Consider the following 14,045-nt stretch of genomic DNA (forward strand, 5'->3'; position numbering starts at 1 on the left):
GGGGCTAATATCCAAAATATATAAGGTACTCATACAACTCAACAACAAAAAAACAAACAATACAATTGAAAAATGGGCAGAGGACCTGAAGAGACATTTCTCCAAAGAGGACATACAAATGGCAAATAGACATATGAAAAAATGCTCAACATCACTAATTATCAAAGAAATGCAAATAAAAACCACAATGAGATATCACCTCACCCCAGTTAGAATGGCTATCATCAACAAGACAAATAGTAACAAGTGTTGGAGAGGCTGTGGAGAAAAAGGAACCCTTATACACTGTTGGTGGGAATGCAGACTGGTGCAGCCCTTATGGAAGGCAGTGGGGAGGTTCCTCAAACAATTACGAATAGAATTACCATATAACCCAGCAATCCCTCTCCTGGGTATCTACCCAAATAATCTGAAAACATTTATCCATAAAGACATACGTGCTCCAGAGTTCATTGCAGCTTTATTTACGGTGGCCAAGACACAGAAACAACCAGTGTGTCCTTCGATAAATGAATGGATAAAGAAGTTGTGGTATATATACACAATGGAATACTATTCGGCTGTAAGAAAAGATGAAATAGTACCATTTGTGACAACATGGGTCAATCTTGAGATTATAATGCTAAGCGAAATGAGTCAGACAGAAAAAGTAGAGAACAATATAATTTCACTTATATGTGGTATATAAAACTGAAAACAACCAAAGAACAAGACAAACAAATGAAGAAACAAAGACTCAGACAAAGACAATAGTTTAGTGGTTACCAGAGGGTAAGAGGGGAGAGGAGTGGTAGATGAGGGTAAAGGGGGTCAAATGTATGGTGATGGAAGGAGAACTGGCTCTGGGTGGTGAGCACACAATGTGAGATGTAATGATATATTACAGAATTGTATACCTGAAACCTATGTAACTTTACTAACAGTTGTCACCCCAATAAACTTTAATTAGAAAAATGAATCATCAACATCATCACCATCACCATTATCATCCAGATTTAAAAAAAAAACTATTTTTGTCCTCAAATAGTAAATTAATCATGTAATTTTTTAAAAGTTCTGCTAAAACCTATATAAGTTTTCTAACTGCAGAGAAAACAGATGGAGTTCTTACTCCCAGATCATTATAAAATGAATACAATTCTTGAAATTGAAAAACTATTGCTTGGAGTGACCCAATTTCTATTTGAATATGATTTAAAATACTACTTTTTATATGTAAAGGACTTTGGTAGTCTAATAATGACAGATTGGATCTATTTAAAGTAAGATAGCAGGAGTGGCACTTTTAGAATATCAAAGATCTTTGATACAAGGCATAGATCTTTGAAAACAATTTGAACTTGGGCTTTGATAATGTTTTAAAAATAGATTCTGAATGGAATCTGTTATATAATGGGCAAAGAAACTTTAATGTAGCAAATGTACCTTTATTTTGATATTTTATGCACGTGGATTAATTGTTGTTTTTAGGGTGAGCTAAGCTACTCTGCACAGAATGGTGAAAGCCTATTTTTTATTTCTGTAGTTACTACTTTTCAGAATGAGATGATTGGCATCTCATATCTCATTTGATTATTTCATCACTGAAGTTGTATTCTTTTTCTTTCATATAGGGAACCATAATGATATTTTGGATTTCAATGTTCTAATGCTTCTGGGAAGTGTGTGTGTGTGTGTGTGTGTGTATGTGTTTTGTTGCTTTTTTGTTATGTTATTTGGAAGCTAGGCACTAATAATATTATGATTATTTTTAGCACTAACAAAGTCCTTTTAATCTATAATGCTAGAAATATTTAATGAAGCCTATTTGAAAATATCTTGTATAGTAAAAATGCAAATTTATTATGCAAATAAATTACACAAATTTAAATATGCAATTTATTTAGGAAAAGACTTATCACCTGGCTGTTCCCAGATCTCATTGGTATTGTTTATTTCACAGATTTTTCCCTTTCACTAGGCCAGCCACTCTGGCCCTGTACTTGCATACTCTCTGTTGCATAACAACAGTTAATTACAGCCATTGGTCAAAAGCACTTTGGCTTACTGTTTTGGTGGCAAGAAAAGGAACACAATAATGATTTTATGCCTTCACTGAAGCTGAGTCATAAGTGATCTGGTTGTAGGGCCTCAGATTTCATTTTCCAGACCTCCAAATAAAAAACAGTTATAAAATGAGACCAATTTTATTTACCTTTCAGACCATGTGGATGAACGAACAGTATGCAATGGAATTGCCCCTGAAAAAGATGTAGATGGATTTCATATTATCAATATTGGAAGACTGTGCCTTGATCAGCATTCTTTCATACCTGCCACTGCCAGTGCTGTTTGGGAAATAATCAAAAGAACAGGTTGGTAACTTGTGGTCTACAGGTCGTGGGCGCTAAGTGCCAAACAAAGTGTTTGTGTTTTGCCCTGATGGGACCATCTCAGTTCCACTGAGTGAAAGAATATGATAAGCCATAAAACGTCAATCTGTAGAAAGATATAAAATTATGTAAGTCGAAGAATAATTAAAAACAAAACAAAAACAGGTGATATGTAACTGCTCTTACATTTTGTATGGAGTGAATTTTCTAAACAGTAGATTTTCTTCCCTACTTTTAAACTAAAAACAATATATTTTTATGTACATTTTCCAAAATGTATTATTTCTTTGTCTTTAAAAATAAAATGTGCTGAACATATTTGAATCTCTAGTGACCTAGGTTTTAATATAAACATTTACCCTTGAATTGTGTTCTACATACCGTATGTAGAGTCCTTATAGTACCTCAAGGTGTGTAGAGATGTTACTGCTGCATTAATTGACTCCATACTGCTTTTTAAATCGGTGATTCTCCTGCCTCCCTCACTGTCACTTCTATGTCTGACAGCATTTTCTCCTTTCTAATTTGCTGTTTTCTAATTAAAGGAGAAAATTTCCAAGGGAAAGCAGATCCTGGAATCATCCTAGAATGTTAGTACTTGAAAAAAATCTTAATTGTAACTTCTTCATTTTACTTATGAAGAAACTATGCCCAAAAGAGGTAAAATGTGTTAAATCTGCAAGTTTTATCCTTCATACAGTTTTAAACCCCTAGTGCTTCTCTCCTATGGAATAAAGTGCATGAACTTTTTGAAAAATACTTTTTTCCCTATTCATTTTGTCCCAGTTGTGGTCAAAGTGTGATTGCCAATTAAACTTGACATTGTTGTACTTTGCTTATTTTATAATTAGCAGTTAATATATTTTTAAATCTCTGAGCTTCTAATTCTGCATGTGAATCTCAATGTTTAAAAGTAATTAATGGCAACTTTAAAATATCTGTGTTTTTTTAGTTGAAGACATAATTGAGAGAAAGTGACAAATGCACAAAGTGTAAAAATAAATATTTATAAATAATGAATGTGGATACATTATAGACAAGCCACACAATAATCCAAATTTAATTAGAAGTTTTTAAAGAATGTTTCAGTTAGCTGTTCAAATGTTTGATTTGCTTCTTGTTGTTCTTTATTTAAATTAAACTCTCTGTTTTAAGGGATTGAAACATTTGGAAAAAATGTGGTTGTGGCTGGAAGATCCAAGAATGTAGGGATGCCCATTGCCATGCTTTTACATACAGATGGAGACCATGAACGGCCAGGAGGTAGGTGGCACCTTGGAGATTCTCTATACTTTTACAATTTTCTTCTTAAAATCATCAAATAAAGATATTTGCAATTGTGACTTAGTGTATGTGTAGGTTTATGCAAAGATTTCCCTTATTCCTCATCTGATGACATGAGTGCTTTGAAGAGAATAAAGGAGATACTGGAAATAGGTGGCCCCTTTGTTCCTACTTTTCCTTTTGGCTGTACATACTTTCTTTAAATCCTTAGCAATATAGACATTAAGAAAAATGGAAAGCCATTAGATACATAAAATCACATGTTGGTAGACATCTGCATGCTCATACGCACACACATACACACTCACACAAACACCAACATACAGATATATAGATTTGTTAACCTCGGCAAATTCCAGTTTCCTAATCTCAGATTTCCAAATATAATACTTGTCTTAGGATCTGGGTTGACATATGCACATGAGATAATTTTTTAAGCTACAAAGCCCTATGGAAAAATATGCCCGATGATAATATATCACTTGTCTAAAATGATGAACGATGAGACTATTGAATATTATTTTTCCTTCCTGAGCCTAAGGATTTAAACATTGTCACAAATCAAAATGTGTATGTGGATCATAGTAAATTAGAGCCTCGTAGTGACTCCAGGTAACTAAAAAGTCTCAGTTTGAAGAGCTCTTTGAAAGACCAAATCTGATGGATTGAGTACGGCTTTTTTGATAACCATCTACAAAAGTACATTTCTAATTTTACTATTCACTTACAACTTAATCTATTTAGTACTTACCTATCTATCTCAGGGTATAATGAAGATATTGATTCATATTTGCTTTTATGTAAGAGTTTCTGTGTTAAACAATGGAAAACAACCGGAAAATTTACCTGGGTATAGTGTTTTTGTTGGAAATTTTTGACAAAGAGCCAATGAACAGATTTTTCTTTTTCAATATTTCGTTTTCAAATCTCATCAATGACATAACAATAACATAGCTGTACAACTTGCAGAATACTTTCTCATGAACTATGTTATTTAGTTCTCAATAATTCTGGCATATATTAATATTATTTTCATTTTGCAGCTAAAGGAAATGAGCTTTAGAGACTTCAGGTAACTTAGCCAAGGCCACACAGGAAGTAATGAATCAGCGCTGACAGCTGGGTGCTGACTGTATGGTTAGGAAGATAGACTTGGAGTCAGACTCTCTCCTGCCAAACCCTGTGTCCTTGGACAAGTCTTTTAATCTGTGTAAGCCTCTACTTCCCTCATCTGTAAAATGCATATAATATTAATATTGCCTGCACTGGATAATTATGAAAATTAACCAAGATTTGAATGTAAAGCACTAATTAAAGTGCCTGACACAGGTAAGTAAGCCCGTGGTACATGTGAACTGTGGCTATTATTTCCATTATTATGCATAAGTTCACAATCTGTGACCATGCTAATCATAAAGTTTAGAGTAACTTGATCCAAGATTAGTGATGTATTTTTCACCTTCATTTGAAATTCTTTTTTACTGGTGGGTTTTATGTTTGTTTTATTTTGGATCAAATCTAGTTTTTGTTGTGATAATTTGCATAAATGTAGACTTTAAAAAGCCTATCAAGTATTTGATTAGAAATATGATATCATAACACTCCAAATCATACTTTAAAGTGCACTTCTTCTTGTAGACATAAATATATAATATGCTAATTTCTTGATACATTTCAATTTTGAATTATTTGTCTATATAATAAGAAAATTAACTTACTATTCATGCAATTTTAAAGTATATATTCCTATGTCATAAAATATTAACTTTTAAAATATTTTATACTTTGTGTTATAAAATATTTTTACTTGACTATATTATAGAAGTATGGTTAGTTATAGTACTGGTTACTTCCAAGCCAGGTAGTTAAATTTACATTTATTATAGCGGCTCTTAGGTGCCGTTATAATTACAGTATCTAAAAGGTAATAAATTATATTAAAAATGATGTTGGACAGTATGTAACATGCGTGGTGTTTAATTTCATGCAAATTTAATAGGAGTATGATGACCTATATGATTAATGTAATGAATTGTTGAGAGCTGCTTACTGAAGATTTGGAGTCTGTGGGAAAGTTAATATTTCAAATGTCCATGTCTCTTAGAGCAGTAATTATGTGTAATGACTATGTGTGCATTGTTAGCTAATAGAGGTAATGAAGGAGGATTAACTCCGCCTATTTGTATCTATAGACCTTGTTCTGGTGACACTCACAATGTTGAGCATTCAGTTCACACTGCATTTCTTTGCCAAAAGAGAGTCAGAACCCTAATGATTCATTTGTGTCTTAAAGCCAAAGATAATACTTTAGAAGAAAAATGGCCATAATGTAATTTAACTTGATTAATATAGATCTACTCATGGCTGGCTTTTAGTCTTGATTATTTAGGATGTGGATCCCAGCTGTTTGGCGAGAAAGAGCACCTTTTAATTCTTCAAGAGCTTGAAATATTTAGAGGACTGAAAATGTGCTAAAATCTTGAGGTAACGAGGTAGTGCAGGTACTCCATTCTGCGGAATACTGCAGGGTGATCATCTTCTGCTTAGGACATGTCATCACAGAAGGCTTTGTAGAGGGCATGACATTAGAGCCAGTACGTAGTTTATACAGAGTAGGTGAGAGATGGTTCCTGTCCTCCAAGAGCTTCCAGTCCTGCTGGTGGTGCTGGGCATGATATACAAGTATGGATGATTTATAATCAAATGCATATAATATTAATATCTCCTCCAATATAACATCTGGGAAAGCAATTATAAATATGCAGTGGCACAAAATAAAATTTGGCACCCTTAAGAAAAATTATATTTGCATTGGGAAGCCCATGATTGTTGGGGGACATAAAGAGAGTGACAGTGGAGAGTCTCGTCTTATGAGCCCCACTGCTTACGAGGTTTGAGTACCATTGTGATCATCTATAGACCACGGTGTATTCTTTTAACTTCTTTGTATATAATAACCTACCCAGTTTCACCTTCTTTCAGAATGAAAATTGAATACCATTGGCTTTAGCACAACGTCTTTAGTTTTAGTTTCACTGTGAGGAAGCAAGAGAGAAGTTCTGCAGTTTCTGCAAAACAGTTTTATTTTTCCTTCAAGATAACAAGGTGCCATGATGATTAGTAATCATCAGCAAAGGAATACAGAATCTGATTTTATTTCAAATTCTTTTAGAAAATTAGTGAAAATTTTTCTTGCATGTTTTTATAGTCTTATGTAGGACATCTCATCTAAATAGATCCCCCTAAATGGCCACAACACGGGCCTCCTTTAACTAAAAGGTTGTGGTGTCCTTGCAGTGGCTTTGATGCTGGGACGTGGCCCGGCAACCAACTGATTTTGCTTCGAGTCTGTGGACTCCAGGATGTTCTTGATTTCATTCAGGCAATATGCATTTAGTACTTATTCTCTATGGAACACTGTGGGTGACAGTGGCGAAAATGACTTAGTCTTCGGTTTCCAGAAGGTGATAGTCTGCATCTGAAGGGTTCCTTTTTGGATACTGTGTTTTCTCAAAGCACTGCTTCTGCACTGGTGTTCACCTTTTGCACTCAAGCTGCCCTTCTGCTACAACAACTTTCTGTATATCAGGTATGTTTTATTCAAGGAACATCCTATCTAAATGGAAAAACACAAGATATTTTGCCAATGGAATGTGTTTCCTTTGTGAAAATTAGTCCCAGTTGTGAACATGAACGTGTTTGCCAGCCCAAGAGCATTGCCTCCCACCTACAGGAGGTGCCTTCAGGTAGTCCTACAGGAGTGGATGTTCGAGGCCATGCAATGTGATGTGCATGGTATGTGTGATTAAGCTCAGCCTAATGTCAGATGGGGCCAGACACTCTCGGGTTTCAAAGAGAGGAGCCAAATAGAAACACCTAGAGGAGCCAAATAGAAACGCCTAGAGGAGCCAAATAGAAACGCCTAGAAATGCAGGACTGATGCAAAGCGATCATGACTGAGATTCAGCCTTGGCACTGGAGTAGAGTAGGATGTTTGCTGCCTCTGTAGATTGAACTATTGTCAAACTGGGGCAGGGAGGATGGCAGATATTTGGTCTCTGCTCCTCCCATCCTACTACTAAGTTAGAAGTCCTCATGATGAGATATTGGGATATTATGTTTTGTGATGCCTTCAACTTTACTGAATTACAGCTTTGAGTTTACATAGTGGAAAGCAATAGACAAGAACAAATACTTGTCCTAGTCTGGTTTTCTAAACTGAATAACAAGAGTGCTGTTTCATTTTCAATGTCTCCTAAATCCAGCCAGTTAGGATCTGGAAAGCACCGTACTTGGAAAATACCATATATTCTCACATCACACAACTGGGTCTATTATGTTTAAACTAACATTAAACATTATTTAAAATGTAAAGTGAAGTGCAAATCTTTCTCTTTTCCTTCCGTTTTCTCTCTTTTGCCATGACCTCAGAGGCACTTACTTTATTACCCGCACAAAACATCCATTTTTGATGTCTCTAAGGCTGATTGTTGAAAGCATCACTCATAAGGACATGGTGGTCTGCTCCACCCTACCTTTTCACCCATTCCTTCTGTCCCTTTCTCCCCGGTACCTTCTGCTGAAGCTCCATAGAACTACCCACTCTTCCCCAAGCACGCTGTGTCTTCCATGGCTCCTTGCCGGTGTATACCCTGTTCCCTCTCTGGAATGCCATTTCCCATCACTCACCTGCTTTCCTCTCATCTCCCACCGGTCTTTCAAGATGCCACCCAGATTTTCTAAGTTTTAAGCATTGTATTTGCTGCCATCACAATAATCGTCCTACTCCATATTGATTATCTACCTGTTCCCTTTTCCTACACTCACAGTAAACATGAACTTATCAATGACAAATATTTTGTCTTAGGCTTTTTGTATTTCTGAAATTTAGCACAGGGCTTGACCTGTTATAATGCAACTAGTCAGTCAATCAGTGAAAGTTTATTTAGTGCCAGGGATTGTGCCAGTATTGTAGAAAGTAAGATCACAGGCAAGGGATTTAAAATAAAACATCGTCATTTATTGCAGAAAAATCCCCGTTTTAATACAGCTATTCCCTGTATAATGGAAGGAAGGAGAAGAGGGAGAGAAGTAGCTAAGTGCTTCCCACACACTAATTCCTTCACATTTTAAAATTATAGGCATTTACATACAAGCGTTACTTAAGACTCCTCTTTCCCCAAGAATCTGGTTACAGGGGAAGAGAGTGCCGCGTGACCATGACAAAGGGGAGAAGAGATCTCAGGACTCTGGGAGGGGAGGGCAAGTTCTTGCTGATAGCCTTAATCGAAAGGTCGCAGTGTTTTTCTGATAAAACATTTAGTATTTATCATTTTGTTTCCACTAACGTTTTTCCCTCAGCTGCTGACATGTAACGCTGCCTTCCGACAGAGGGGCTGAGTTCTTTGCCACTAAGAATGGGAATGCTATGATGAATAAATTAGATATTGCCCTGTCTTCTTGAGCTTACACTCTAGTAGGAAAGACAGTCATGAAACATTTAGGGATAAATGGCTAACCATTGTAATTTTGCCAAATGCTGCAGAGGAGAAGCAGAGCTTTCTATAATAAAAATCTTAGTTGTAGGAAGGAATGAATGATTTCTAATTATATTTACATATGATTGTTATACCCTTTTTTTGTCTACCTTCTGTTACTGTTGTAATGGGATGTTTTTATTGCATACTTTCTGTTACTGTTCTTCACTTCAAACTAAACAATCCCACCTCAGGCAAAAATAAAATTATCTTCCACTTGAAGTTATTAAAAATTCCCAAAATCTGGAAGAAAGTACTTTGCTCTCTACAAAATAAATAACTCATACCATGAATATAAATTATTTGATTATTTAAAAAATCAAATTAATGCCAAGCAGTGTTACGTAAAGGTAGCTAAGTGCTTAAAAGAATGTGGACTGTATTCTGTTTGATCAATTGATACCTGTGAAGTTTCTTCTATTTTTTTATTCTTCACTTGCAGTTTGTTGCTCTTCTTTTATCTAGGGTCTTTTTCTGTCTCCCTTTGTGAATATTTCTGTAGACTCTAAGGACTTTCCAGCATTGCTTCTATTTGCCCCCTCCCTCATTGTTCAAATTTAAGCTCTTACCTATCATCCTTCAGCATCCCAAATCCTGAAGGTTCCCTCCTGCTCATCCATTATATCTCAGCTCAGATGTAACTTCCTTAGCAGGATTCTCTGATAATCCCTCTCACCCTGCTCACACACACTAGTGAAGAACTTTTCCTTTGCAACATTTATCAGTTTGTGATTGTCATTTATTTGTGTCATTATTTGATTAATCTTCATCACACTCACTGGACAATTAATTTCACAAGAGCAAAAACCAGATGTGTGTTTCTTCCCATTTTATCTCTAGCATCTAGCTGTCTAAAAAGTCTTCATCCAATACATGAATGAATAAATTTACCTTATTTGTAGACGAAGAGTATCATGAAATAATACGGCTATTCCTATACTGTATTTTTAGGAACGCTGATATACCACAAGATCTTAAATAGGTTTTAATTTTTTAAAAAGGGGAGAAGAGTTGGTCAAATTAGTTTGGGAAATCTAGGTCAAACAAAATCAAAGATAACTTGACTGTGATATTTCCAAAGGTATTAATATAGTAATAATTAATATATTATAATTAATATATAATATAATATATATAATATAATATAATATATTATAATTAATATAATATAATTAATATAGTAATAATAGAGTAATATTACTCTGACAGAGTAATAGTATATAGTATTGGACGCTGGAAACTGTTTTCATATATATATGTATATATATGGCACAGTGTATCTATTTGTATTTATATTTGCTCTATTTGTACTAGTATATCCCAGAGGTCTACCCTTTTTCTAGGAAAGGATGAATAGGAAGGCAGTCAACAGCACATTGTTCTTTATGACGTCTCATTTTTCCCTCTCAAATGCAGGAGCCTGGAGAATACTTATTTAGTTTTAGTCTGTGATCTTATAAGCATGGTTGCAGAATCAGGCGTTTTAGTAAGAGTCCTGAGTTTATTTTCATCTGTTAATCGTGGAAAGCAGAAAGTAAATACAAACTTTATACAAAGCATTAGCAAGCAGACCTCATACACACACCTAGTCAAAACAACTAGAAAAGGAAAGGGCAGTGCTTTTGCTCATGCTAACACTTGCCTCTGTCCCACGGCTGAGCTCACTGGCTCATGTTGGGTGGGCATCAGCAGGATCCGATTGCTTTAAAATTCAGTTTTTTTATAGCTTAAAATCTGTTTCACATTCAGGAATACTACTGTCAACCTGACCTGGTAATTTGTTACCATGGAGTATTTGGTCACTGATTCATGTGGATGATTCAACACGTTTCACCCTGATTAATAGGAAAATAATCCTAAAAATATAAGACTTCAAAGCCAACATCTTCATTTATAACTGCCAACTTGTTCACATCATAGTTGCAGTCTTGATGGATAAAGATCAATTCCTGGGGCACGAGGGCCTAGTGTTAAATAGCACAGGCTCTCTTAGTGCACATTCTGTCCTTGCACTTCCCTGCAAGATAAGAACGTATGAGGTCCTTGGGAGAATTGAATGAGCTAATTCCTTCAAAGAGCTTGGGGTTCACACATAGTAAGTACTTGATACATATGTATTAGCTACTACAGTGTACTTATTCTGAAAAGTATTTAAGGTGGACCACAGCAATATCTAATACAATGCAAATGAGACATAGTTAAGAAAATGGAAAGCAAGGCCTGGAACTAAAATGGAGCCAAGAAAAAGGCTATTACTAAAAATAGGCATATCATTAAATCCTTATGGGTATATTCTCACAGCCAAGCATATTGCTTTTTATATACTAGTGCTGAATATATATTTGGTGAACTTATTTAATTGAGTATAAACTATGCTTTCTATGATTGGGTTACTAATTTCGTTCTGAGAGCTTTTTTGCAAGGGAAAAAAAAATGACTACCCAATTAAGTGTCTTTAAGATTAAAAATAAACACATGTTCAGGATAAATAAAATATTTTCTGATATTAAGACCAAAAAGTAATTTCTCCTGAGGGTTCTTATAGGCAGGAGACTATGTAACAGACTGAGTAATATTAATAATATGCTTTTAAATTTAATGAAATGGCCACATTTTATAGAGCTATTAATTTTATTATTTAAGCACAGATTAAAGCTACCACTGGCATACATTTATCTTAATTTCACTAAACATTTCTTCTCATTTTCTGTTTCTGTTTCCCAACTTCTAAAGCAGTGGTTCTCAATCCTAGCTGCCAACTACAATCATCTGGGGGCTTTTTAAAACATAGCTGCCTGAACCCAACACAGAACAATTAAATCAGAATCTTTACAAGTTGGACTTCAGCATTAGTATTTTTTGTAAGCTCTATAGATGATTCTAATATGGTCAGGGTTGAGGATAACTACTCAAAACATTGGAGTGAGCCCAGGGCTTCGCTTCTTATTCCAGAGCTATTCCCTAAGTGATCCTTTCCAGCGCCATGGCTTAAGTACCATCTGTATTCCCCCTTGTACACTGACCCATGTAACCACCATCCGCTTGACAGCTCTTGGATGTCCATTAGGCACTTCCAAACTTATCATCTACAAACCTTCACTCTTAATTTCACTCCCCATAGTCTTCCCATCTTAGTAAGTGGCACCATCACTCCACCCAGTTGCTCAAGCCATCCTTGAATTCTCTCTTTCTCTCACACCCCATATCTTATCCATTAGCAACCTGAGTAAAATATACCCGTGATCTTACCACCTCCACTAATAAGATCCTAGTCCAGATAGCCATAATCTCTCACGTGGTTCACTATAAAATTTATGAAATAGTTTCCCTGCATCCACCCTTGTCCCATCTCCCATACACAGTCTATTTTCCATGGTGGGGTCTCAGTCATCCATGGCTTTCCGTAACACTCAGAACAGTGTAACACCGAAATAAAATCAAAATTCCTCACTCTGATATGAAGACCTCTTGTGATCTGACCTGGGCTCCATCTCCTTACTCATTTCCTACCATTTTCCCCCTCCATCACTGCCCTCCAGCCACAGCTGTCTTTTGCTTTCCTAGAACATATCATACATGCTCATGTGTCAGGGTCTTTGAACTTGGTTTTCCTTCTTCCTGGATACTCGTTTCTGAAATTATTTACATAATTTATTTGCTCACTTCCTTCAGGTTTCTGTTCACATGTTACCTCCTCAGGCTATTCCTGACCACCTTATAAAATAGCACCCATGCTATTATTCTCTACTCACTTACTCTACACTCCTTTCTTCATAGCACTTATTACTATGTAAAATTGTATTAGATATGTATTTGCTCATTTGTATATTGTCTTTGTTGAATAAATTTATACATGATTTAGATTCAATAATTTTTTATCACATCTTGGAACAGATTTTTAAAATATCTAGAGACAGTGGTGGTTAGCATTCAGTCAGTCCTCCCTAATTGTCTTTCTCTCAAAGGAACTTTGAGATAGGTGTTTTAAAGGAGTTAGATTGAAACAGTATTTTGACTAGTTAAAAGTGAAATCAAAATCCTTAGCTGTCATCCACATAGTGGCCCAAGGGTGTTTGGACGATAACTGAGGGACTTATAAACAGCAAATCAAACCAGTCAAGTCTTGACCAGATACAAATGCATGAAAGCCTAGCCCATTTTAAGCATGGACAGAGTGCTTAGATCTGAATGCTCTGTAATGATACCTAAAATTTTTTGAACAATTTAATGCAGAAAAAGCAGCTGAAGTTGAAATAGCAAGTGTACAGTAAATGGAATTCTGAGTCAGGACAGTGCAGTGTTATTTTAAGGTCCATGGAGTGCTGTTCTGGTGATGAGTACTGAGTTTTCCTTCCTGCATTTTTCTCAGTGAGTTTTCTCTGTTAAACTATTGAGAATGACTCCCATTTTTCCTTATCCAGAAAAAGTAACAAAGCAAAACCCTACACATGAGATTCTAGCTCCTATTGGGTTTTCCCTTTTGATTCATTTACTGATGCAGGTACAAGCAGGTATTTGAAGATTTGCCTCATGGCAAAGGAAGTTGAGACTTGTTCTATGTTGTTAAGGATAGATCTAGAATCATGGTAAAGGTTGCAAAAAAGTAGACTTCAGCTCTTATAAGAAAGAAGTTTTTAACTGTCTGGGCTAAATAATAGGCCCTTCTGATGTTTTTATGGAAAATAATTTACCATGGGAAAGAATGGGCAAAGCAAAGGGGTATTGAAGCAGAAGCAAAACAAATTCCTACTCCTACCAAGAATCTGTCTTCTTTAAGATCTTTTAACGGCCCCTACACTGTTCTCAGCTAGAGTAGATGGCAGTCTGTGCCAGTACTGTAACTTACGCCTCC

At 35.6% G+C, this 14,045-nt stretch overlaps 1 protein-coding gene across 4 annotated transcripts in view; it reads left to right on the forward strand.

Moving 5' to 3' along the window:
• Window positions 1–14,045, forward strand: part of MTHFD2L (methylenetetrahydrofolate dehydrogenase (NADP+ dependent) 2 like) — a 96,547-nt gene that overhangs the window by 33,597 nt on the left and 48,905 nt on the right. For all 4 annotated transcript variants that reach the window (XM_033105290.1, XM_033105291.1, XM_033105293.1 and 1 more), the window contains 2 exons: window positions 2,202–2,354; window positions 3,528–3,635. In XM_033105290.1, coding sequence (XP_032961181.1) covers window positions 2,202–2,354; window positions 3,528–3,635 — 261 coding nt within the window. The remainder of the gene's footprint in view (window positions 1–2,201; window positions 2,355–3,527; window positions 3,636–14,045) is intronic.

This window comes from Rhinolophus ferrumequinum, chromosome 5, assembly GCF_004115265.2.
Source record: "Rhinolophus ferrumequinum isolate MPI-CBG mRhiFer1 chromosome 5, mRhiFer1_v1.p, whole genome shotgun sequence".
Lineage (NCBI taxonomy): Eukaryota > Metazoa > Chordata > Mammalia > Chiroptera > Rhinolophidae > Rhinolophus > Rhinolophus ferrumequinum.